Genomic DNA, 26,738 nt, shown 5'->3' with positions numbered 1-26,738 from the left:
TGCAGGGCATCCTTCTCCAGTTGTGTCAGTGTCGCCATTTTGTCTGGATATTTGATTTCCATAGGCTGGGAGACTGTCTCACTCAACTTCTTTTGGCTTCAATTTCCTTTCCTCCTTGCCAGTGCCACAGGCACTCAGGTGCCGGCCATGCCGGGTCTCGCCCCACCTGGCTGGGTGGGTTTTGCACCAGATGAGACATTGAGCATGACGCTGTTCAGAAACCCATCTTCTGGGCTCGATGGGTGTCACGGGCTCCTTCATTAATTTCCATTCGCTCTCTGTGCTCCGGTCCTGCGCACTTATTGCAGTCAAAATGATCACAATGCGAGCCAAGCTTTTGGGTAATCAACAATCTGAAAAAGTACACGGATATTTGGAGATGACGGTGAGCAGAAAATGCATTTCCAGTATAAAGCTAACAGCATCTCAAGATTTAACTCCCCTTCCTCATACCATTCTCAAATATTTTGGAGAAAAATGTTCATATCTTGCATTTCTTGCTCTAAGCCAGAGTGGAAGATGAAATCGGAGATGAAGCACTCCGTCCTGTTTCTTTTTAATATCCTCTCCTTGAATTCTCCACTGGCCGCTGCAAAACAGAACTCCGGATTAGACGGATATTTGTCTAATGCAGCCAAGTGCTTACGTAGATCGTCAGACCCAAAATACAGTTTACATAACTGCAAAGAAAACCATCTTTTAACTTTTATTAGAAGCGGAGACTGTAATTAAGAGTATGAAGCCTTGCAGGCCAGTGATTAGAACAGAGGATTAGGCACTGGGATTTCATTTCTATTCCTGGCTTTGCCATCGAGCTGTGCTATTTCAGTCAAATCACTTTCCCTTATTTTAAAAATAAAAGCAATGCTGCTCTCCAAGACACTGTGAAATGGTTCCACTTCCTATTCTAGGGGGGTTGAAAAATGCTTTATTTATTTTTTTTTTTAATTTATTAGATATTTGCTGTTCTGCCAGAGGTTCCCATGCTAAAGCTGCCAGAAGCAAACTGGTGTCTGTGCTGGAGCCTTTGCAATCCACAGTTTGGGGTATTAATGGAAAATGACCTTCGAAGTGTCATCCACCTCAGCTGGGAGAAGGTCCACGCCAGGAGAGGGCTCCCACCGGGAAAAAATGCAAACGTTTTGCAAACGCCGCCGGCTCCGAGTGAGGCGGGAGGTGAGAGGCAGCTCCAGATGTGCCGCTCCTCCAGATGTGCCACTCCTCCACGTGTGCTGCTCCTTCTCGTACATCACTGCGGCACAGAAGCAGCTACTGGCATTTTGTGCTCCAGGGTTGGTGTAGGTGCTCCCGCTCCTGATGCTCGCCGTAGTTTTGCGGTTCACTGCTCCTTTTTGTGCCCACCGAGGGTTGCAGCAGCGTCGCGCTGGGGAAACGCGGGCGTTGCACGTGCACGTGCTCCGCGTTCGCTGAGATGAAGCAGTGCAACCTCACCAGACAGCAAATGTTGGGAGTTTTTAGCATCTGCTGTGTCTCGGTAGCACGTTGAAAACCTCGCCCAGGCATCCGTCTTAGCGATTGTCATAAAAGACATTTGGCAATCGGTTTTGGAATCTGGCTGTGGCATAATTAGGCTTGTACAAGATCCCATTACTCAAATAGGGGATTAGCCCGGAGTCCTGGGTCCCAACTGCATTTGGGCAGGTGATACGGGGGTTAGTGCAAGAGGATGGGAGCCACTCGTCTTGTGGCATTTTAATTTGATTTTTTCCCCCCCTTACTAATCTGTCTTAATTCCCTTGGTCAGACCAGCGTAGGGCTCAGGAGTAACTGTCAGGCTGTGAGCACCCTCCAGCTCTTGATGTCCATCATGAGGGTGCAGCTGCATCCTGTGCCTGGTGCAGGCAACATGGGCTGGAGCTGTAAGAGCTCAATGTGGTTTTTTGGAGCCTGTTCTGGTACGAGCGCCAGGCTTGTCGGTGTATGGGGTTGTTCTGGAATAGCTCCAGCATCTGAAAATCAAGATTTCTGAGCTGCAGCCTCAGGCTCCCTTGAAGAGCCACGGAGATCTGGGGTTAGTGGGGAGATCTCTTCCCATGGCAGTGAGAAGACCGTGTTGAGGTTTGCTGTCTCTCAAAGTAGACTAACATGCCACAAGGCTTCCTTTTTCTGGACTAAGCATTCAGCTTGACATTTATTAAGGAATAACCATTTTATTTGCATTTAGCGTAATGCATATAGCATTTTTGTTGCATCTTATTCCAGTGCGAATCGTAGAATCATAGATCAAGAACTGATCGGGTTGGGAAGGAAGAGGCTACTCAAGGGAGTGCTGGTACTGGGCATCTCAGTGGTGGCTTGAACATCACACCTCCCATTGGGTACGTAGTTTTGGGGGTTGAGTGCCCATTGTGGTGGCCCAACGAAGTCTTGCTTTTTGTGTGCTCTCACTTTCCCGTTGCTGCTGCTGGAATCAGTGGAGGAAGGAGACTTTGCTCCTGGGTTGCCATTGCGGTTTTTCTTCTCGTCTCTTGCATCTTCAGCCTGTGTCTTCATAGACACTCGCTTTGGTTTATCAGCTATGCTCCACCCTACGATGGCCAACCAGGCACCTCTTCATCTGTTTTACACAGCTGTGGCTTGCTTCGTGGCTATCAGCTATAAAAAATAGCTGAGGGTCTGTTCACAGCTGGGATGCACGTGGTCCAGGTCTGGTGCTGCTGTTGTGGCAGCAGCCCGGCGTCTGGGTTTGGGGCTTGATGCACATTGGTGCTGTGACCCCCGGTCCCAGAGAGCCACGCAGAGCTGAAAACCCTCTATATCCATGAAACCTGGGATCTGGAGGAGTGGGACTTAACTTCTGGAGGTGTGTAGACCTCGCTGATGGCAGTGGAAGAAGCTGTTTGTCCATCACACAAGGCCACAGGGAGTTCAGCCTTCACTCGTTGGGTTTGATGGTCCTGTTTTGGCAGTGACCTGACTCCAGTTGAGTTTTTAGAAGGAAGCTCCTATGTTCCTACCAGGCTTTCCCCCGGGATGCTGCCGTACATCTCTGCAACACCCTGTCACCGCAGAGGAGGCTGTTCCCATGCGCGGAGGTGCTGTAAACCGGGGCGAAGACCATCTCCTTGGGAAACCACAGGCTGGTGAGCGCTGTGACAGCCAGAGCAGACGCCAGAGCTCTGAAGACAAGACGTGGGCTTGGAGAAACATTTGTCCTCTTCCCAAAATCAGCGCAGAGCCTTATCTTCTGATAAGCCAGGGCAAGCTGAGCCAGGGCAAGCGCGAGCGTTTGTAGGGACTTTTGCTGTGGAAAGAAGCCGTTCGCGTCCCGTTCGTGCGGCGTAAAGGCAGGCAATGGTAATGACAAACTAACAGGATCATTTGCTTATCTGCAGAGGTCTCCTTGACGCAGCCGGGCTATAGCAATGCCAATTTTCCTTCTGCAGAGAAGGTTAGGAGTACAGACAGTGGTGGGTCAGCTCCTTGAAGCCTGACAAAATTGCTCTGAGGGCTTTGTCTCTTCGCTGCAAACTCGATTGCAGCTGAAATCATCAGAGTAAGCCCGCTGTGAAACAGAAGTGTGGGACTGCTGCCTGTCCTGGGCTTCTGGGCTGCTAAAATCAGTGCCTGTCATGTCTTCTGCACATCCTCAACCCCCCAGGACAGAAGGTACCGCTGCACCCACCCTGGGCAGGGCACTGCTGGCATCAGGGCAGAAATAGAAGGAAGAAAAGTCCTTAATCTTCCAATTTATCTCCTAGTAAGGCGTGTGCTCCCCCACTCAGGGTTTATTCAAGGGGTAACGTTTCAGTGTCAAGCTCCACGTGCCCTTTTTCGGATGCTCCTCCATCCCTTTGGTTATTTTGGCGTACTCCGAGAACGGGTGGTTTTGGCCACGCACAGGCAAAAAGCACCTGAGAGCTCTTTGCAGCCATAGCTGATGGAGCTGTTGCTACAGAGATCTTGCCAAAAACAGCCTCCAATCAGCTCCCGATGCCAGTCTGATGCCGAGCCCTGCTCGGAGCCCGGGAAGCCAGCAAAGCGATAAATAGGTGTCAGCTTTACCCATAAAACCCCTGCGTTCAGCCCTGCTGGGGACGGCGATTCACAGCAGTTGCATGGCTTATTATTTCCCCGAGTCTTTTTCGAAGCGTGTGCATTTTGTGCCCTTGTGCTATTTCTGACCTTCCCCCTCATCCCACCACCTACCTGGAGGTGTGCTCCAGGCAGAGCCGTCATTTGGTTTCCTACCGTCCTTCCTCCTCCTCAGATGCTGTTGCGAGCAGGCGGCTTTGAAGGACCAGCCGTGGCTCAGCGGGGAGGACCGACCTGTGCCAAGCTGTGCCCAGGTTCACGTCTGGCCTTACAGAGCCTCGTTTCCCAGGTTGGGCTTAACATCAAGATTTGGAAGGTGCTTTTTCTCCCCCAAAAAATAATCAGTGTTGTCTGTCTGTCCCCATCGCCACGGGGAGTGAGGGCGATGCTGGCATCCAGCAGAGATGGAGACAGGCTGTTCAGGCATCAGGAGGACCCCTCAATAGAGGAAAGGTATTTTAACCTCAGAAAAGTCAGCATTTTGGTCGAATCATCAAATGGTTTGGGTTGGAAGGGACCTTGGAAGGTCATCCAGTCCAACCCCCTACCATGGGCAGGGACGTCTTCAACTAGATCAGGTTGCTCAGAGCCCCGTCCAACCTGACCTTCAACACTTCCAAGGATGGGGCAGACTCTTAGTTCCTGTTTTGCCCCAGCTGGGGTGGGATATACCCAAATATACCTTGGGTGCACGCTGTGGGTGTGGTGATCGCTCTTCTTCCAGCAGGACAGATGTTTAGGGTAACCTTCTCCACTGCTAAAAGACCGAGGTGGTGAGCTTCAAGCCATTGGGTGTTAATCCTGATCTCAGCCCACGTTTAGACGTGATGCGTTGTTTAAAGATGTTCCTGTAGTGTGTGTTTGGGTGTAAGTGGGGTGATCCAGAAGAGCTTTCACATATGCTCCTGCTCCGTTGTGGCCAGGGTCCTCGGGGTATTTGGGCAGAGGTGCTTTTCTGCTGTCAGGCCCTCAGGTACTTGCAAGGCTCTTTCCTTCACCCTTTCTCCCCAGATTTTTTCCATGCATAGAGCAGATGGGCGAGGGATCAGTTTGTTTTCCACGCGAACAGCATGAGCTAAGGCATCCACATCTCTCCAGTGTGACACATCCACCGTGCCCAGCATCGCGCCGGCTCGCAGGAGGGGGCGAGCACAGCTGGGGAGAGCAGCGGTCCCCCCGCCTCCCATCCAACTTCCATTTCATAACCTGCCTCCGTCTTAACTCCGACGGGTTTCATTTCCCATCAGCAGGAATTATCCCCATCCACACTAACTCAGCATCCTCTGGCATGTCTGGACTGTCTCCGCTGAGGTTTCTGCGCAATGGCTGAGCGAGTCCATCCCACCGGACGCCCGTCGAGATACAGGGAGAGTAAAGATTCGGTCTGGAGCCTCTGCCGATGCCCGGAGGCAGCGCAGTGGGAGCCGAGCGGGGGATTTCCGCAGGCATCTATGGGAGGAAGGGGCGGTGGTTGCACAAACCTGAGGGTGGCCGAGCCAGCTGCTCTTGCTTCTCCAAGACCAGCTGAATTTCAGGGAGGGGGTCATTAAAAGGCACTCACTGAGATTTCAGCATAAATGAATAGCTGCTGAAAGCAGCAGGCGTGGAGCTTGCTGGGGAGCCGGGGGCAGGCTTGCCAGCTATTTAATATTTAAGCAGCAGCATTGTTAGATTCCTGCTAGCCCGGCTTCCCATGGGCGGCGATGTAATGGAGCGTTTGTCCCCTACCCTTTGCCTGCCCCCCCAGTAAACTATTTTTTCAAGGTTTTTAAGCCAGCGCCTTATGAATCATGCTCAACAAAGGTCAGACTAACAGAGCCACTGGGTTAAAAGGAAGAAATTTTTTACAGTGAGGGTGGTGAAACCCTGGCCCAGGTTGCCCAGAGAGGTGGTAGATGCCCCATCCCTGGAAACATTCCAGGTCAGGTTGGATGGAGCTCGGAGCAACCTGGTCTAGTTGAAGATGTCCCTGCTCATGGCAGGGGGTTGGACTAGATGGTCTTCAGAGGTCCCTTCCAGCCCAAACCGTTCGATGATTCTATGATTAAGGTGATTTCTGCAATACCTGTCTCTATCCAGTGACTTAGGGCTGCTGCTTTTCATGCATATTAGCTAAATGGAGGTGGTGGAGCAGAGTTGACTTGTGCCCTTCTAAGCAGTGACCCCGCTGTTGCGGAAACAAAGCAGCAAAAGGGTTTTGCTGGTGGGACTTTGCAGCCCGGCACAAATCTGACCTGTGCTTGAACACAGCACGGCGTGCACAGGCATCAATTGTAGGGTGGCTTTTGCTGTTGGTCTTGCTGAAGTTGGTGGGATGATCAAAGGTCCGTAGTTACACTGAAAAGGCAAATAGCCTCTTCGCCCCCCGAGAGCATCGGTTTGCCTGCACCCTGCACGGCATGCTGTGCCTCCGAGCCAGGGCTGCAGGGTTTGTAGCTTCAAGTAGGGCTTTTCCATGCTCCGCAACAGTAAGGATTTCCCAGGATTAGACTGAAATAATGATTTGATGGGGCTAAAGCAAATCCCAAGCAAAGTCTGGGTAGCGATCTGTGCCGTTCTTCACATGTCGTATCATGCTCACGGGGTTTTCGTGCCATAGCTGATGGCACGTCCGAGTCTAGGTCACCAGGAGGACTGTTGTCTGCCGAGACATCATCCTGGTGATGCTGCTTGAAGGTCTGCAAGCTTTAAGCCCCCATGACTGCTCCTTTCCGAAACCATGTAGATCTTTGCTTTTGTGAGTCTGATTGCCAAGAGCCTGCGTGGTTTGACGAGTTTCCACGCTCCTGCAGCAGAAGAGATATTTTTGCTCAGTTTGGACAGAAGCACTTACTTCCCCAGAGGGATTTGCTGCCTGTAGTTAAGCTGTTTCCCAAATCTGAGCCAAATCTCCCCAGCTAACCAGCCCCTGGCCAGGCAGGGAAGCAGGGCAACTCTTGAGCTAGTGTTGGTTTTGTAAGCTGGATGGAGGTCGCAGCACTCCAACCTGCTCCAGGCAGCACCCTCAGCTTCTTGCAGAGGTCCTTCTCCACACCAGGCTCCAGGTTTCATCAGGAAAACAAGCAGGCAAAGACGACCGGTTTTATTTATTGGCAAGACCATGGATTAAATCTTGGCTCTACAAGCCGAGGCTCAGCGTGTTGAGTGTTGAGTGCTGGGGAGCTGCTCCTTGATCTGTCCCTCTTCTACCTCCTGGGGACACGGACCCTCTCTGCAGAAGCAATCCTCTCCCTCACCCAGTCCCAGGCAGGGTGGTGGCATCTTTGACCCCTTTCTCCCTCGAGACATCAGAGCTTCAGGGAGAGGCACCTTCAGCAAACGTGAAATGACATGGTAATGTCACAGCCCGTCGTCTCCGTGCTTTTGATGACAGCACGCATCGTGCTCACCTTGATGCTTCATCATTTCCACAATTAACGCAGCGTAGCCTTGGGCACCTCGCTGACCATCATCACGCGGAGCTTCCATGTTCCCAGGCAGGGCCTGGTCTGGGCACCACGTGCACCAGCTGCTTCACCTCCTGGCCTCAGGACAAACTAGGACGGTGCATGCTGCAATACCTTGGAGATGGCTTTTTGGTCTGGAAAGCTTCTTTTAAATGCCCTCCAACCCCCAAAATCTCCCCTTAAAGGTGAAGGGACTCTGTCTGCCCGCTCTGTTCCACACAGGAGGTGTGGAGACACCTGCTCCATCTTGACCATGACTCCCAGTAGAGGTAGAGGAGATCTCCGCATCTCAAACACCAGTAACCTTGAGACCCAGAACCAAACGTGGGTCTGCAAAATGTCTTCCAATTATCGGAGATGAAACAAAACATCACAATTTGATGTCTGTGAACTTCAGCATCCCTCAGCAACTTTGTCCTCCAGAACGGGTTATCTGGTGGAAGCCTATCACCACTTCCATGATTGTCTCCTGCTTGTGGCATGGTATTTCTTTCCAATGTGAGCCAGACCCCCAGTTTTAGGGGCACAGGTCAGCTAGCCAGGTCTTTTTTTGGTCTTGGCAGTCTACGTGCTGTGACCTCATGGCATCCTTTTGTTCAGAACTTGCTAAAATCACCCCAAAGATAACGAGTGGGACCTTAGTGATGACAGCGGAGGGGCGAGTTTCATCTCCTGTAAGATGCAGAAGAGCAGAGGGGATGTCGCAGGTGTTACGTTGCTGTGTTCGCCCTGACCTTGAAGCTTGCAGCGCACGGTGTTGCAGATGGATGCGATCCTTGCCATCAATCTCGTTTGCAGCTTCACTGGTAAGAGCTGATTGAGACGATAACGAAGCCAAGTCTGACTCATCAGTACCTGAATGAGGAGCAATGCCACCCACAGCGTGCCGGCAGCGATTTTACTCCTGATCTGGCTCTGCTGGTGGGATGGATTTTAAGCTCTCCAGTCGATCTCGATCTTACCACTTTGCCTGGCATTTTTGGACCACGCAGTGGCTCAAAGCATGGATTGTGTGTCAGCAAGACCTTCCTGATAGTCTGAGGTTTTAATCAATTTATCTCAAAAGGAGGAGGTGGCAGCCTAAGAGAACTTTCTTTAAAGATTACGAGGTGTTAATGGATGTCAAGTCAGCATGTGTGTTTGAGAGCAAACCGTGTTAAACTGTTTCATCTCACCAGCCTCACGGGCTGTCCCTGCTCCCGGGTATGTTTTGGAGCTCCGGTTTCAAAATCACGCCGGGATAGAAAGTGCGGAAGGAGTCGCGTTAAGACAAGGGTTGTACTGTATCCTGTGCTGCACAAAATACCAGACTGGGAGCAGAGTCTCCCTCCTTAGATATTTCATCCAGGTTTTGAAGCCAGATGTGAATAACCTCCATTCACCTATGATCTCACACATCCCTCACCTCCTGCATCCCAGCTGGCACGGGCCAGAATATTAAAAGCCGCATAACTCTGCGGCCGTTTCAACAGCCTTTGCTGTGTTTGGAAGAACCTTTGCACGAAAGCGTCTGAAATTCCAGCAGCTGCGCGTTGGCCGAGGAGCAGCCGACGTCGTTACTGGGAATTTACGGTCGGCTCGTTTTCTGGTAACTGGCTGGCCAGATGCTTGCAGTGCTGCTGTGTGCTCCTCAGATCCTCTCTGTCAGGTGAGCATGAGAAGAGACAGATTTTGGGAGCCAGCACCTGGAGGAGACTTCATCCCCCTCTTGCTCCCAGATTCCCGTTGCCTTTAGCAAGGAAGGTTTGCCCTGAAATGCAAGGAGATGTGCTGAGTGCCCTTACTTGCAAGTGTTTTGAAAAACAGGAGGCCAGAAGGAACAGCTGATGATCAGGTGAATTTTATTTTTTTTTTGGAGGGGAGAGGAAGAAGTGAGATGCATGGCGGGTAGAAAACTTCTGGGATTTGTTGCGGTGGGAAGCTGTGGAGGCTGATATTGCTGCGTGTTCAGGAAGGGAATAAACAAATTCAAGACAACCGGTCCATAAACATCTCTGAAGTCGGTGTCTTGGAGGACACCTCCCTGCTGTCACCCCTAACGCAGGGACTGGGTGCTGGGGGGCACGAGGGCATGGACCACAGGTAGCAACCGGGGTCGTGAGCTCTCCATAAACAACATCTCTTGCTGCCGTGGTTTGAAGTAGAGTACTGGGCTGGAGGCACCACTGCTGTGACCCAGGAGGACATTTCTTACCTTGCAGATCTTTCCAAAAGGTCCATGAAGTAGGGCAAATGGAGAGATTTTGCCTAGGGAAGCTAAGGTGGTCCTAAAGTCTTTGATTCCTGGGGAAAACTGGAGAAAAGGAGAGTCTCCTTTCAGCTCCCACAGCGCCAGGGATTTACACAGATGACATAGCACTTGAAGGTTCTCCAGGCTATGGTTGGGCAGGGCTGCTACCACCAGAAGAGAAACCTGTTTGCCGTGAAGGTCTTTCCCTTGCTCGGCTTTGATCTCAAGAACTTGCCTGAAGTGGACCTTCCTTGAGGTCTTCTCCCAAGGTCCGTTGCCTTTCTCTTCAGTAAATGTTAGGTATGTCCTCTTTCAGCAGCAGGGCTCTTCATTAGGAAGCTTCCTGAGTAGTAATTCCCTTCCATCCAGGGCTTTGCCCCTTGGGGAGGAGATCCTGTAACCATGGATCTGGGTACAGCATCTGGCGTGAGAGCTGACGCCTTTCTCTTGAGAAGGCACTGGGCGTCGTGGAGGAGGAGGTGCTCTCATTCACGTGCACTCGAGAGGAAAAAGGGATTAAGCAATTCAACACAGTCATAATTTCAGGGCTCAGAAGTCTCATTAAAACCAGCTTTGACAGAAGCTTAATTTTATTGCCTCTTGCTTGAATAAAATTTTTGAGGTCTATCCTATTAGGAAGATTAGTTTCTTTTCCTTTTTCTTTTTCTGAAACCAGCATCTGATCTGAATTTTATTAACACAAGCGTCTTAATGTGTACATGGGGGGGGGGGTTAACGCTGTTTCTTCGAAAACAGCTCAAAACGACGTTATTTCTCCAGATGTTTGCTGTAATGTTTCAATGCGGAGCAAATGCCTAATAATTTGCTCAGTGCCGTGTGTTTTCGGAACGAGCCTGATTATTTGCACATCCCCACAGTGAAGGACTGTTAAGGCAAAAAAAGACCATTCCTGTGTTCATTGAGCAAATATTGCAACGAGCACAAACAATATTGGAAAGCATTGCCGTTGTACAAGGACTAATACCTGGTCGTGTGCCTCGTTGGGAGGTGTTGGAGGGTCTCGGCGTGGATGCTAGGCTGCTGGGCAAGCGTGAAACCAAAGGGAACGTGGAGCAAGAGTGGGTTTGCTCTTCTAGGAGAGGTTTTAAGCTGGTGCTAGTCCAAAAAGCAGCACGTAAGTGCCACCCTGCACCTCAAGGTGCTTTTCTTCCGTGTTTCTCCAAGAAGTGCACTCAGGTAAGGTGTCTCTTGGAATGGGTTGGTGGCTGTTGGTGCTGTGACCTTCTCCGTCTTCTGGGAGCGAGGGTTCTGTGGGTTCAGATGTAACCGACTGCAACATCGTAGATGAAGATGTGCCAAAAAGGGCTTTTCTGGGGCTTGCTGTCTCTGCCCATGTTGGCTCTGACCATCTGAGACAAGCGAGGAGTGAGAGCGATGCTCAAGGCACAAGGAAGGTCTTGGAAGGGACCATGGTGGGACAAAGCTATGACGTGTTTAGGATTTGTCCAGGCATGTCTACAGCCATTTTTCACAAACAAGCATAGCTGAAGGGCGAATGTGGTGTTTGCAGGGTTTGAAATGAAGCTGGAGACCACAGCCATGGAGCGCGTGGTCATTATCTGCTAAACAACTGATTAATGACTTAAAGCTTGATGCGAGGAGGTGGGAGTAGGTCCTGAGTGCAGAGCCCAGACTGGTGGGGGCCAGGAGCTCATCTCTGTGGACACGTATTCATTAATCCTAAAGTGAAGGAGACTTTAATAAGGGCACGTGCGCGTCGCAGTCACCGTTGGTAACTCCTTGTTCACTATTACTGTATTGCAGTTCGTCGCCTTCCGGAGTGTTTGAGAAAGAATATGACATTTATCGGGATTACAGTGCAGAAGGTCAACTCCTCCACTACAGGTAGCCGAAATTTCCCTCCGGTACCGGGGTTGGGGTCTGCAACATGGCCTCGGCGGTGAGGTGGGGGTGTGGGACGGCCCGTGTGCTACCGGCTGACCTGCGGGGACGGGGCAGCGAGTAACACCAGTGTTTTCTTTGTGCTCTTCTGATCCTCCTCCCCATCCCCTTCCCTTCATGCGTTACATTTTTTAGCTTTACTACCGCCCTTAAATAAACCTTAAGATATATTTTGATGGTTGTGGAGCAGGGGCCATCCATCCTCTTTATCTGGTGGTCCTTGTTTGAGTGGCTCCTACCCATGAGCAGAAACCAGAGCAGGACAGGAGGAGCACCAGGGCTGTCCGGTGATGGGTTCACACCTCAGGATGAGCTCCTGGTCCGTGGGGTTTTATTAGGCTCCGTCTTCAGTTTGGGAAGGGGCAGGACTCAGCCAGTGCTGTTGGTCCACCCCAACGCCTGCCATCACGGTGGGGTGGTGGCTTGAACGTCTCTCCACACTGGAAATGGTTTCTAGGCTCTTTCCTAGGATTTTTGCAGTGAATATAAGCAGGTTTGTGTGGGTATGGATTTAATCCATCACCACAGTGAGCCTAGCTGATTCAGTGTACTGTCTTTGTAGAGCCCTGGAGGTGGAAAAGCCTCCTGAGAAATGAAGCCATCCCTTCCAGCTTGTGGGTCCGACTGCTTTTCAGAGTCTGTTGGTAAGACAGATAGATAGGAGTTTTCTCTTGCTTGGATCAGGATTTCAGGTGCTAAGCAAACAACCACCTCCAGCTTTCATGGATTTATGTTGCTAGAAAATAATGTGGTATCGTGTTCGTCTTCGTTACAGCTCAAAAAGCCCCTCTTAGAGTTTGCAGAAGTGGTTCAGGTGTACGATCACTGTGACTTCTTACTAGTACTGATGTGGACTAATGCCTTGGACATGGGCAAAACATCACCAGAATTGGATATGTCTGAGTAGATGATCAGAGGTGGAGAACGATCGTGTGCTGGGCTCCTGGAGCCCAGCCCAGCGCCTGCATCGCCGCTTCCAAAACAAGCTTTTTGCCTTCAAAACCCAAAGTACTGTGAGGATGTACAGGGATGGATTTGTGGGGGCGGCGGGGGGCTGAGAAATTGCTCTTGATACAGCCCAGATGACTCCTTGACCACCCTTTCTTGGTGGCCAAAGGAGGCATCTTAGCTGACCCACCTCATCCTGCCCCGGAGCGTTTGGGAGATGTCCCTCTTGGTCACCACCTGTCAGGATGGAGGTGGTGGTGAAGGTCTGCACAATCTGGGACCTCCCCATGGACCCAGACAGACCCGTCTCAGCCTGACCCCATCCCAGCCTGTGCAGGTAGGGTTTTTGGTACCTACTGGTATCATCCAGATCAAATCAGGCAGGAACAGGGAGGATAAACGTCTTCACTGGATGCTTTTACTAATAGAGACCTGCAAACAAGTGGTGACCTGAAGCCTTTCTCTGTAACACCACGTTCATCCCAATTCCTACCTTTAAGACAGCAGGTCTATAGACTACGGTCAAATTTGGGGGGTTTTGGAGTTGATGCCTGCCTGGTTGCTCTGGGCTTTGACAAATATCCCCAGTTCCTGTGTTTTTTTGGAGATGCAGGCGAGTTGAAGCTCTTGCTTTGCTTTCCGCGCTGGCAGCGGGGAGCAGGAGAGCGTTCCCTTCCCCAGCGCGATGCTCTGCGTTCCCTTCCCCACTGCTCCGTGACGGCATGGGCTGGCGAGCCGATCCACATCGGTGTGGTTTGCAGCAATCTCCGTCCCGGTTCGAGACACGTGCGAGTGGAAAATCACCCAACGGCGTTGGCCGTGTGCCATCCTGCCTGCCCTGTAATTCACTGCTTCTGCAGTGACCTCCCAGGAGCATCAGAATTAATTGCCACTTAAGCAAGAGGGGGAAAAAACAAGCCTTCTAGGAGGGAAAACAAATAGGGTGATGGTGTTTATCCCCACCAGCAGAATACTCTCTGGGAGCACCGGGTGAGCTTAGAGAAACCTGCCCATGGACCGCTTTATTCCGAAGCATCCCTCCTGCGTGCTGGGTGGATGCAATTCCCTGTCTGCAGGCAGGAGAGGTGAGGAAGAGTGGAAGGGAGTGTGATTCAGCAGGCCTGGATCCGCTGTTTGGTTTGGAAACGGGGTTTGCAGCTGCCTCCTCTGCTCTGCTGTTAGGCATCGAGCGTGCTTTGGTCGGAGTTGGCAGCGGGAGCTGAGCCTGCATCCAGGCGCGAGATGGAGCGGTGACAGGGACACGGAGCTGTGACAGGGACATGGAGCAGTGACAGGGACACGCCACTCTATCCTGAGCAGTTTTTTCTGCAAACAGGGTTAGTGATTCGGCACTGATCGGTTCTGACCCGCCGCCAGCTGGGTGGCGGTGCCAGATACGAGCTGCAATCAGAGACGAGGGACGATGCGGGTTTTGGGGACAACGGTCCCCACCCGCCAGCTGGCTGATGCCCGTGGCCGCCCAAGCAATTAAAAGATTAAATTTCACTGCGGTTAGCACACATGACCTGTTTGCATCAGCATGTGCTTTGCTGCAGGAGATGCCTCCGTCTTCACGACCCCAACTTTGCCGCCTGTAAAAACCCAGGACAGCCCTTGCCGCCCTCCCCCCAGTCACTTCCAGCCAGGAAGCTAATTAGCAGCTTTGCTTAATTAGCTGAGAGTGGACTTCCTTCTGGAAGAACGGGTCTCAAGTGCCCTCTGTCTGGGGGCTGCCAATCGAGATGGAGAGAGGAGCCGACACAGCCTGGGGTGGGTTTTTTTTTAACCATGCGAGTGCCACATGCACGCTGCTCTGGCACTCGTAAAAGCTGAAATCAAAGCTCACCGGTCCTACCTCATCATGGCAGGGATGATTTCGTATTAATGGAGTTAATTTTAAGGAGAAAGGTGCATGGCATGTTCTGAAAATCACCCTGCATAAAGGCATCCTGGTTTCAGCTTCTGCAAAGCCTGGCTGGCAGCTCTTCCTTGGATGGACCAAGGCTGGGCAGATCCCAGAGGGTGCAAAGGGCATTGCTGGGGGATGACGGTGGGCAGCACCCATGGCATGAGGGAGGCCACCCGAAAGCCCAACGTCAGCATCTGCCTCCGGATGGCTCAGAGGGATGGACGCGTGGTCCCTCGTGGGAGCGGGAAGACCCTTGAGGTACCTCAGCCTGAAGTGGCCAAGACCTGGGTGGGAGGAGCGCAGTCTGGACACCTCTTTTTGATGCTCAGGGACAGGTTTTGAGGAAAGGCTGGTACTCCAGCACCCTTGGCCAGGTTGCAAAGGGATGGAGGAATCTCTGGTCTTCCCCCGTGCTTCCCTCAGGGTCATGCCAGCGCTGAGGTGGCGATTGGAAACAGGCTGGCACCAAACCAAAGCTTTAAAGATGCCATCGCAGAGCATGGTGCGGGCTGAGCCCTCAAGCACTTCCACTGGAGCAGCACTGCCCCAGGTCCTCCAGACCCATCCCTGGGATCCAGCCGCTTCCAAACGCTGTTCATGAAATGATTCTGGAGGTTTCACAGTCAGGTGGGAGACAGGACTTCAGCCCAACAGCCTTCTCAGGTCCTTCTAGCCCTCTCCTTCTCCCCAAGTCTTGCGTTAGTCCCACAAATATTTCTCAAAGCCATGGTAAGTGCAAGCTGCCTCCTCTGAAGGTGAAGATAAGAGGTGGGCAGACAGCAGACTTGGTAGAGGGACAGAGAATGGAGTCACACAACGCAGCTGTAGGTCTCTGCTGGCTGAGGAAGCTTGGTGAGACCTAGGCTGTGGCTTGCTCCCTTCTGGGCATGTGTCCACTCGCTTCCATCACCTCCCCTCTAGCTGGGAAGGGAGAAGCTGGAGGACTTACAGGTGTTTGGACAAAGTGTGGGAGCAGGGTGGCTTGTGAGGGGACAGATGTCCTGGCGTGAAGGCTGGGTACAGGCAGATGGAGAGGCAGGAGGTTGCCTGATGAGGGAGAGGTCCTGTGGGGTTCAGCTGGGAGACCACCCTCATCCATGGCATCGTCTTCCCCAAGCACAGCTTTGGGGTCCAGCTGCCTGGGTCACCCCTGGAGCTGCAGCAGCATCCTCAGGAGCAGGCAGGGATTTTTCCGCTTCTTTGACAGCGCTGGCTCGGTGCTCCCAGCCAACAATTGCTATGAGAGATTTTCTAATATAATGAAGATTAGTGGGTGTCATTAAGAGGATGACGTCTTGCTCCGTCTGTCTAGAAGGCATTTGTAGGAAAGCCCTTGCATCCAAATCCCATCGAGACAGGCAATTACGATAACTGTTCTTAACCCTTTCCTCTTTATTCCTTCTGGTTTGTGGTCCCTGCAGCCCAGTTGCTTAATGTCCTCATTTTTCCTACCATGGTCCTGTTGAGAGGGTTGAGCTCTGCTAATCCGTGCAGTTGTTTTCATCAAGAAGTCTGTTTTCCACGGGGGACAAATCCCAGGTCTCTGTCATTGTCCCATGCTTGTGTTGGCCAGTCAATGGGTGGAGGGCCCAAGGCTGCTCGAGCTGGTCTTCAGACCAGAGACCTTCAACTTGCTCCTCTGAATTTGTCTCCTCTGCTAGCACACAACTGGTCTGCTCCTGTGACCCTCTTTGTTCCATACTGCTGATCGGGTGGATGTCGTGTGCCACGTGCAGGTGGTCAGGGCTTTGTGGCCACCAGGAAGACGCTGGAGCTTCCTGGTTGAGGGAAACACAGTGTGTGGGACATGGAGCACAAAGCATTAATGACCCTCTTCTCCCCTTCTGCTCCCTGGGAAACGGGACATTCTTTACTTGGGGACTTGCCAAGAACAGAAGAACCAGACCTAAAAATGTGCCCCGATCCCTGCTGTAGGCTCCTCTGCTCTGGGAGAAGTTGAGAAATCTGTTCACTTGAGAATATGCGTAATGTCCGGCTTTTAGGAACACGTCCAGTTTGTCTTGGCTGCTCTGTTTGATCAGTAACTCTTAGATCAGATGTGGAAGCACAGGTGATCCATTGACTGTTCTCCTGCAGTGGACAGACTCCCCGCCATGAGCAGGGAGGAGTGGATCTTGTTTCTTCTGGGAGCATGTTGGGAGAGCGGGACAGCAACTGCTTCATCTGCATGGGATCCTTGTAATGCTCTTGATGTGGTCTTCCTCAGTTTGTCCTGGACCTCCTGAGCCAGAAGACTTTAAAGACATCTTTGATCTTCTCAGGATTTTCCGCATCTCATGGTCAACAGGAGTCACTTCATAGCTGACTGCCTAGTAGAGCAAGTAAGGAAGTGAGGAGAGAATTGGGGTCAGATTCCAAAAGACCTGGCACCATCTCTCCAGTGGCCCACTGGGCACCTGAGGTGTAGAAGTTGGTTGTGTGTCAGTCCTGGGCGACCTCTGTTTTGGGACATGGCTGCAGTTTGCCAACTCCCTACGGTTCTCTTCCCCTCTTGGCTCTCACATGGGTTGTGTGCTCCAGATGTTGCTAGATTCATTCTCCAACCATGGGAGTGTTCAGTGTCCAACTCTTGCCCCGACCACGTTCAGCCCATCTCCAGCTGGGCACAGACTAGCTGGTTGTGGGTGCTGTAGTGCCTTCACATGGATGCAGGGAAGAGGTTTAGTTTGCACTGTTGGCAAAGAGATATGTGAAGCCAGGTACCGAATTCGGGAGGAGACTTGTAGGAGCTTGGAAGAAGCCTGGGGCAGAGGTGAGGAACCACCACATCAGACTTCGAACACGGCTCCTGCCAACAGACCGTGCACTGGGTACGTGGGAACAAATACAGTCATGACACCGAGGAGGAGAAGGTCTTCAACCCCGTCTGATTGCAAGCTCTGAATTCATCCAAGCTTTCCGAGGAAACCCGTACCCCAGAGTCATCCTGGGGACAGGAGCTCAGCATCTCTGGGCTGAAGCTCCCTTCACCACTGGTGTCAATTATAGCCTAAGCGGCTGCGAGGGCACATTCCTCTTCCAACGATGACAAAGATGCATCTCAAGTGTGCCGACAGACATTTGCTGGCCGAGGAGACACCTGCCCAGCAGAAGTGGCGTGGTGGCTGTCCCAGCTGTCCCGCGTGGTGACACGTGCTGCTGCCAGCTGCTCGATTTATCCGCCGCCTCGTTCTGCTCAGGCTTCATCGTTCACGACTGTGAGTTAAGACCACAGCTTAAGGCTTCTCTGTAAATAAATGTGCCCATTCCTGATATTTAAAGGTAAATCTGTGGCCTGGTTTCTTTAGAAGTAATGAAGAGGCGCAGACCTAATACCAGTGATTCCTTGGAGAGCCATGAGATTAAAATCCCATATTTTGGAACAAAACTGAAGAGTGGTTTGGAGGGTTCATTACCGTTCTTGGGCATGCTGCTGTGGTGTAACCTCCTGGGCTGGGACCTCTGCCCCAAGTCCAAGTCTCCATGGGGCAGAAGGGAGGTAAACCCAGTTTCTTCTCCTGATGCAGCTAAAGCTTGAAGTTCATCTGTCTGATGGCTTCATTTTTGAGGAGCTGGAGTGTCCTTCTTGAGTATAAGTTGGACCCTGGACCGTGGAGCTCGGCGCGGTTTTCTCCACGCTCTTTGCCACAGCCTTGCACTTTTTCCATGCTCAGCCAAACACCAAACTCTAGTCTTGCTTTGAAAAGTGAACCACCATCCTTATCCTCAGCGTGAGCCGGGTAACTTATCTCAAATGCGTGTGTGTAGTGCCCAAGTGATGGAACTATAGTGTCCCTCTGAGCCAAGAGCAACCCTTCCTGCTGAAGAGTTTCCCAGCAGGAACAACCAAGCTCCAGCTTCCAGGACCTGTTCTTCAAAGCCAACATGCTGCTGATGACAGTATTTGGTGGCTCACACAGGAACCGGGGCAGCAGGTCTAGCTTGGCTCCATGGCCAAAAGCTCTTCTCTAAGAGGAGGAGCTACTCAATCAGCCTTGCCGCAGCCACGGTAGCAATCGGCAGCTTCAAAGTCACCCATCTCCTGGGATGGGTGGAGGTGAGCCCGTGGGAGGAGGAATGGTCTGGCACATCACCCCAGGTTGGTTGGAGATTGGTCGTCTTGTAGCCCTTGGTAGGTGGCCGATCACGTCCCAGAGCCCGGTCAAAGACACAGGAGAGGTCTTCTGGTGAGGAAGAACTGGGGGACGTGGCACCGGGCTGCAGACTGAGCCCGGGGGCATTCGTAGCAGGAATGAATGATTCAGGCTGGAAATACCAAGAAGATGAAGGGCTTCAGCTTAGGGAACGGGGAGGGCTGCACTCCGGGGCATGTGAAATCTGCTCAGGATAGGCAAGAGCTAAAAATCACCATTGTAGGAACTTGTCATGGTTACGGAGACAAAGAAAGCAGATCCCCTATTGATCTGCTATTTAAGGAAATGTCACTTCTGGTCTCTTTGTATTTTGCAGCTAATTCCTCTTAATGATAAAGGCTTCTCTGTGCTCCCTTCTCCGTGTTCCCTCCTCCCTCTCAAAAAAACAAAAAATCTCGTCTTGTTGCAGTGACATTTGCGTTTCAGAAAACAGGCTATTTTGGGTGCTTGGTTTAATCATACATCTGAGATGGGGAAAGGAGCCCTGATTGCCTCCTGGGGATCTGGCATTTGGCTTCCTGCAGGCATCCGTGCCCTCCGTGCACGGCGCCTGGTGTGCCGTGCCTGCTTCGGCTGCCAGGACGGGTTGTGTTGTGGATCTGCCAGCTTGGCAGACCCTGATCTTGTGTGCTTCCTCCTGGTCGGTTCCTAACGAGACTGATCCCAGGGGGGGTCGCTGGAGACTCCCCACCCCAGCCACGATGGCTTGTCTCGGCATGACATGAGGTCTTGATCACAAACCAAGAGGACAAGGTGAACGCTGTGCCCAGCTGTGGCAGGTAACCGAAGCTAACGCGGCAAGGTCAACCTGGCCTTCAGCAATGAGCTACCAGCCCACAGCTCACCAGGGACAGCCGTCCGAGCTCGTTTGAGCATTTGCTTCTTAGCTACAGCCCACAAAATCCCTTTGCTATGGATTCGTGGCCTCCAACATAGGGTCTGCAGGGTGGGCTGCAGACCTGTCCATGACACCGTGTTCCACTCAATGTGATGTTCAAAAACTGCTGCTTTTTCACTGGAAAACAGGGCTTTCGTCATCTCGGCGGTGTCTCAGAGCCCTGCTTTCCCCCTCACTGCTGCAAAAAGGGTGGCTGAACAATTCTGTGCTATTGAATGGGGGGGGGACGACAGGAAGGCTCGTTATCTCCCTCTTGTCTTGATTCAGCTTCCGCTGCTGCTAATTAGAGTGGATACCATGGGAGCAGCTTTTTCCGAGAGAGGAGGAGTTAGCAACGCTCGGGCAGCGAACGTGGGAGATATTTCATGTAGAGATTTGGTGTTGCGGTTCTGAAGCTAAAAGCGATCTGACAGCGCCGTCCAGAGACAATAAAAGAAACAGTATTTTGACAGGGTGACTTTTCCTTGCCTTGGTCACAGGTATCAACCCTTCAATAATATTTCAGTTGGAAAATGAAATTGTCGTGTGCGAGGAGCTGTGTGAGACCTCAGACACCCTTCAGACCAAGCTTTGCAGTCAACAGAGATGGGCTGAAGGTTGGGCTTCAGCCTTCCCATCGCTCTGAATTTCCCCCAACAAGACCGAGCTGATATTTGGCTTCTAGGACACCCCGTGGCTCATGTTGCATCCATCAGGTGGTCCACATGATCCCACCACTGGTATTTAGCGGGAGACAGAAAGCAGAGGGCAGCTGTGATGCCGTCCGGTTGGTGGTAATGCTGCACCTTCTCCATGGTTCCTTCACGGATGGGTGATCCTGCCCAGAGCAAAGACCAAGTCCTGGGTCATCCTGGGAAGAGGTTGGCAGGTTATGGAGCTGGTCTCCTGCCACGTGGCTCCGTCCAGAGCTGTCAGCCCCCCATCATCCCACCGGGAGCGGTGGGTGACATCTGGTATCCATGAATACAGGCAGCGAGATCAGTCCATCTCCTCCTGATCCCGACACGCGTAAAACCTGTTCAAATTGCAGTTCCTCTTGGTTTTCCCCATCAGAGAGACGCATCAGTCCGTCTCAACCAAAGCTAAAGGAGGACGAGAGAGGGAGACCTGCGGGTGCAGTAAGTGAAGGCAAGGAGGAGAGAAAGGAGGTGCTCAAAGGATGAGAAACGCACGACAAAACACAAGCCCGAGGGTGCTCTCTGCTGTGCCAGGCTGGTTTTACACCGGCTTTGGGTACCGGGTGCAGCCTAACCAGGAGAGCTCAGCCCAAGCCATGGCTCAGCTCTGTCCTGCCCCATCCAGACCATCACTAGGACATGGCCCAGTCTGGATTTGACCACAAAAACCAGTTTAGTGTCACCAAGGTCGGTGCAGGGGTTGGGAAACTTGAGCCTGGTGCTGACGCATCTCTCCAAATAACCATTTTATTGCCCAAAAGATGCAGATATCATCTCATTCACACTGCTTTCTGTAGGAACCCATTTTGACCGTATCTGCAGGTTTCTTGACAAATAAAGTCCAAGGAGGACGTGAGATCTCCAGGTATGTAGATAAAGATGGGAAGAGGGATTGCAAGTGTAGAAGGGTTGGGAGCCCACGGTGGGGTTGCAGGCACATCTGCAGTGACCCCTAATCTCATAAAAGCTGTAAGCAATGAGCGCTTGAGCAGGAATTGAGAATTTCAGGTACGATCTAAGCGCTGGGATATTGATATACGTTTTAAGCATGTAATTCTGTACGTACACATTTTTGGGAACAGCAATACTTGCAGATGAAGAGCAATGGAGTCTCAGGGATGAGGGATTTTAGCCTGTCTTCCTATCCCCTAATTTAGTTTTAAGTTAGTAAAAAGTTGAGTTTTCCAGTAGTTTTTGAATGATTGTAGAGTCTGGACAGCTGTTCTAAGGAGTTTCCTAGCTGGAAAATTTAGGAGGGATCATCAGAGGCTTCAGTCTGAAGCCCGGACATCTTCTAGGCTTGCTGCGGAGAGCAGGCAGGCTCTTCCCAGCTGCCCACCTTTGCCTGCATTTGCAGGAAGATATTTGTGTTGCCGGAGCGGCATCGGGCAGCATGCCAGGAACAGGGAAGTTTTCTGCCATCGGCTCATCGCTGACCCCAGGCTTCACAGCGGGATGCGCTTGGCACGGCGGCCACCCATCTCCGGCTGTGCCGGCGGTACCCAGCTGGGAGGAGAGGGGGGGACTGCGCTGCATCCTTCATCCCCGTCCCCGCAGAATTGCAGTCAGTTGCGTTTAGCATCGGACGAGGGATCTTAAAGGCATTAAGCTCGGGAGGGTGGTGAAAAGTCGCGGGGAGGAGATGCGCCCAGCTCCCACGGCTGGGGGAGGAAGGTGAGGAAGAGCAAGGGCACGGGGACGGTGGGGACAGCCTGGGGACGGCACCTGGACACAGTTGCGGGGCGGGGTGGTGGTGGGGTGCCCAGGGACCCTGTGCTTTTCCGGTGGATGCGAGCCCCGATGCGTTCACAGGACATTGGAAACCAATATATTTGAATTAATCATTCAAATTAAGGGGTTGTTTTCCCTCCCCAAGAGGGGAAAACTCATTTAATCCTAGCGCTAAATTATAGTCTTCATCTTCAAAGTCCAAATAACACCTGGACAAGCAAATATATCTTGAAAAAAATGTGTGTATTTAGGGAGGTTTTGTGAATATTCTTGCTTTTAAAGCTCCTTTGGAGAAGAGTTGCAGTATCATTCATATAAAAGCCAGAACGATGCTGTTAAGATAATTGCACTTAAGCCCAGCTGTGACCTGTGCTTTTATTTCCTAGACCTGCGTTGATTTAAAGCAGCTGCCAATCGACTACATTAAAGGCATCGCGGTAGAAATCGCTAACATAAAAATTAATTTTGGTTGTCGTGACTGTTTTTAAGGTAAATAGAGCTGTGGATGGTCTTAATTATTGCCGGCAACAAAATAATTCTATTTAAGTGTCTGGAACAGTGTCTACCTGCCTGCAGCAGAGACGCGGCGCAGGGTGAGGATTGCTTGTGCCTCTCCAGCAAAAGCGGCTGGAAGCAAAGCAATTCCTGGGCGAGGGAGCCGGGGAGCGTGCAAGGAGCATGCACGGAGCGTGCGGAGCCCAGCAGCCCGGTGCCAGAGATTTCCTTGACTTTCCAAAGGCTGGAAGAAGATCGGGGAGGGGGGTGGTGTTTCAGCAAGCAGGAAGATTTAAGAGCATAAGTCGCTTGAGTGCTTTGGAAAAATCCTCCCCTAAATAAATGCAACGTTTGAGTCCACGGAAATTATGCAAATTTGCAAAGAAATTGATTTTGCTGATAGAAGATTAGAGGGATTTGGGAAGTCGTTTGTCATGGAAATGTACTGAGAGTCATAAGTAAAATCTTGCCTTCTCCGCAAGGAGAAAATAGCAAAGGGAACCCGGTGCCAAACCAGAGATAACAGAAATACTTTGAATTTCTGGAGGATCTCCTGTGCCAGGAGGGTGGCAAGCCTCGGCAGGGCTCGCTCTCCTCTCTAGCAGCATCGCTTTTCATTTATTGGAGTAACTGAGCGGCTCGTGGGCACGGCGGCTGCAGAGATTTAGCCGCAAAAAGGCCTTTCGCCATACTCCTTTTGCAGGCAGAAAATTCAATTTAGTCTGTAGCAATGCTTTCTAGTGTTCAGCAATAATCCAGGGCAGTATGAGCTTTCAGGTTTATTGGTTGCTGTTACTTAATATTTTGATTGAAAGCTCTACCTTGGCTAGATGATTTGACGGGCAGGGCTGCTTCGCAGGGATTTTTATTCGTATCCGCTGTTGCCAGATGCAGGCTGCTGTCTGCAATGTTAATGCAAGCTGCAAATCCCGGAATTAAGAGGTGCTTTCACTGGGTTTGAGTTAAAACACCTGGCCTTCGGATGGATTCCTGTCCGTTTGGGGAGGGTGGAAGAGCTGAAGCACGGGGGTGTGCAGAGCATCGCTCGGTGCTCATCTCTTACTGCTTTGTGGTACCCGGGTTTTTAGCTTGGAGGTTGGAAGCTGTTGGGGTGGGAAAAGGGCATCAGACCGGGCAGCTCTTCCTTATGGAGCTGCTCATGGTTTGTAGCTCTCCCTCCTTCTCCCCGGTGCTCCTCTGCTGCCAGGTCTGCAGGCAGGGATGCGCGTCGAAAACCCACGGGTGACGGTGGCAGGACAGGGTGAACGTCCTCGCAAGAAGAGGAATCCTTGGAAAACATAATGGTGTGGCTGCAAAACCTCCTGCATCTATGGGACATGGTTTGGTGGTGGACTTGGCAGTGTTAGGTTAACGGTTGGACTCAGTGATCTTAAAGGTCTTTTCCAACCTAAGTGATTCTAGGATTCTATGCACATGAGATGCCTGCGGCTGCAGATCCGGGCTCCACACATGGGGAAGGAAAAGCTCTGCCGTCCCTGCTGCACCTCCCTGCCTGCTCCCAGCGAGGTGTCACTGCCTGCGAGACAGGGCTAACCCCAATCGTGCTGCGGTCGGTGCCTTGCACCGCGCTTTGCCGTGTTGCCGCATCCCTGAGCGTGGCCAGAACTCCGCTCCGGCTGCCACGTGCATCCCGCTGTTACCCAGACTATAGATGTCACCCAGACCATAGATGGGACCCAGATGGCGTTGGGGGGACACCACGTTTCAGGGTGATGGGGGAAGACATCCCCCCCATCTTTTCCTGGTTTTGTCTCCTTACTCAGGTGCTGACATCCCCTCCTTTAAGCTGAAGAGGCAGAGAAATGCCAGCAGGTTGATCGCCCATAGCTTTGGAGATGTCTTGCTCTTTTGCAAATAACTTTGCCGATGCAAGAGAACGACCATGCGTCCCCATCATCCTCTGGCCTCTGTGGTCCCACCGGTGTCACCTTGGTGTATCTGGGGGGTTTTGGGGCCACCTTCTATGTGTCCTGCTCTTTCTAACTGTAGCAATGTCGGAGTCGCCCACAGAAGCAGGAGGAGATGGGGCTTGATGACACCAAGGTGACACACTGATGGCGGCTTGTGCTGCTCCAGCGGCGTGACTTTGCCGAGTGTTGTTGGGGCCGTGTGTCACAGAGGCTTTCCAAGGTTGCTGATATTTTTAGGGCGATGGCTATTAATGACTCCTTGGCAGCCATTTGGTGTTACAGCCTTTAATGACTCCTTCTGCCTCGCTGGGAGTTCATACTGCCTCATTGGGTTTTGTGGGGTTTGGGGTCATTGTAGGAAGAGCTAAGAGCTCCTGCAGACGACGCAGCCTCCTGCAGTCACTCCAGACTGTGGGGTGCCACCATCTCCTTGGGTTTCTCCCCTTATGTTTACAGGGTCCATTAGATCCTCAGCAATGAGCAACAGCATCCGTGTGTGTTAACAATCGGAGCAGCCACATGGCATATCCCAGGGCTGGTGCACTGCCTTGGCCACGCTGCTCCGGTTCCTCCCCAAAAGCCCCGGCTGATGCCAGGTTGGCCAAGACCCTTGGCCAAGACTCTTGCACGTGGTTCAGGCAGGAAAAGCAGCATGTGCAGGAGCAGAGCAAGAGACTGCTTTCCGTTTACGTTGGCTGGAAATCAAGCTTGCAGGGTTTTTAGCTTCGGACAGTTTGAAGGCTAAAAAAATTGGGTCTGATAAAAGCAGAGTGCAGGGACTGAGAGAAGATGCTCGAGTTGCTCCAAAAACCAGAGCCCACCCACCAGTCGCATATATGCCTATGCTTAACGGGAAAGCCAGCACTGAAAGCATCAAAAAGCACGTGAGGAACCTAGGACTGGTGCCCCACAGCCCCCATGGGATGAGCAGGAGTTTCGCGGTCCGGCAGCTCCGCCGCATTGTTCCAGGTCTGATTTCCCTGGCTTCTGTCCAGTCTTGGTCCGATTATCCATCCCTTCTTCTTCTAGTTTGTCATCCTCAAGATGCAAGTCCCCATCTGTCCTGGTGGCTGCTCAACTGTGGTCCTAGCCGGTGGCATGAGACGGAGGGGAGGTGACGAGGATGTGCTGGGTACCGCAGGGTGGGTTAAGCAGCCACCTCTGTCCTTGCAAGAGCACTTTGGGCTTCCCAGCCTGAAAACCAGACCTTCAGCTCGCTAATTTGGTGGCAGAACCAGGACTATGTCCATGGAGGTGGCATGCAGCCAGCAGTGCTTGCTGAAGAATATTAAGGGCAGGCCAGTGACCCAGGCTGTAATTACTGCAGTTAGTAACCATGGTGAAAATAAATGAGTGTCCTCTGTGATCGGATAATTGATGAAGGAAGAGCAGACATCGGTTAGCATCCATGCGGCAACGGGAAGGTGATTCGTTGCTGGTGGGGCCGTAATCCCTTCTCGCCCGCTGGCATCGCGCTGCCTCTGCCGGCACCGGTGGGAAATCTGCCTCTTAATGACAGAGTAGGAGGGGGGATGAAATCGGTCCTTAGTGATCTCCGTAGCAGATTTATCTTCTCACCTCACTCATCGTTTTAGTTGGTTGATGCTGGGCAATGCAGCCAAGCATTTCTTGGAGTTTCTGACCTAGCAAGGCTTTCCCTCATCACCCTGCCCTGATAGTTTGTGCTGTTCAGGGCATACTCCTAAGGTTGTGGAGGGAGCTTTGGGGGTCTGGAAGAGCTTGATGTGTGGTTGAGATCCAACAACCAGTCTGGAGGGACCAGGAGGGACCCAAACTCATGCAGGTCTTCAACAGCAAGAAGCTGGCAGGAGGCTCAAGTCCTCAGGAGCTCGGAAGGCTGCTACGGAGAGGGAAGGAAGAAATTGTTCCCCACATCCCCTGGAGCGAGGACGAAGTCGTGGGCAAGCAACGGGCGGGGTGCCGGGAGATGGTGGAGCTTCATGCAGGGAGATATCTATATATGCCTCTTTGTGGGCATTTTTCTGCAAAACTCGGTAATTGGACTCACTCCACCCTTTTCTGAAGGACAGAAAGGACAAGTGGCTGTGAAAAAATAACTGAGAATGAGAGAGGAATGAACTGGGAGAGCAGCCTGTGCTCCCAGACATGTTGCAGACGGTGCCTGCGGTATCTTCTGTGCCAGCGTGGGACTCGGCGTGGAATTGATAACACGATGTGCTTCCCTGTGCTTTGGAGACAGCAGCAAGCTCCAGCTCAGATCCCTCCTGCAAGACGGGCGATGCCTTCGGCACCTCCTTGAAAAACCACCTCTGCTCTTCCTCCTGAGTGTCCCTTGCCTGGACGACATCTCCCAAGGAC

General features: G+C 52.0%; 1 protein-coding gene across 1 annotated transcript in view; it reads left to right on the top strand.

Annotated features, from left to right (window-relative positions):
* The window catches only part of ARHGAP39 (Rho GTPase activating protein 39), a 64,665-nt gene that overhangs the window by 16,540 nt on the left and 21,387 nt on the right, over window positions 1-26,738 (top strand). Inside the window, exon 4 of the mRNA XM_059836269.1 lies at window positions 11,518-11,598. Coding sequence (XP_059692252.1) covers window positions 11,518-11,598 — 81 coding nt within the window. The remainder of the gene's footprint in view (window positions 1-11,517; window positions 11,599-26,738) is intronic.

The sequence above is a fragment of the Gavia stellata genome, chromosome 3 (genome assembly GCF_030936135.1).
Source record: "Gavia stellata isolate bGavSte3 chromosome 3, bGavSte3.hap2, whole genome shotgun sequence".
Taxonomy (NCBI): domain Eukaryota; kingdom Metazoa; phylum Chordata; class Aves; order Gaviiformes; family Gaviidae; genus Gavia; species Gavia stellata.
Note: the sequence above shows the minus strand (reverse complement) of the source record. Positions and strands in the feature narration are given on the sequence as shown.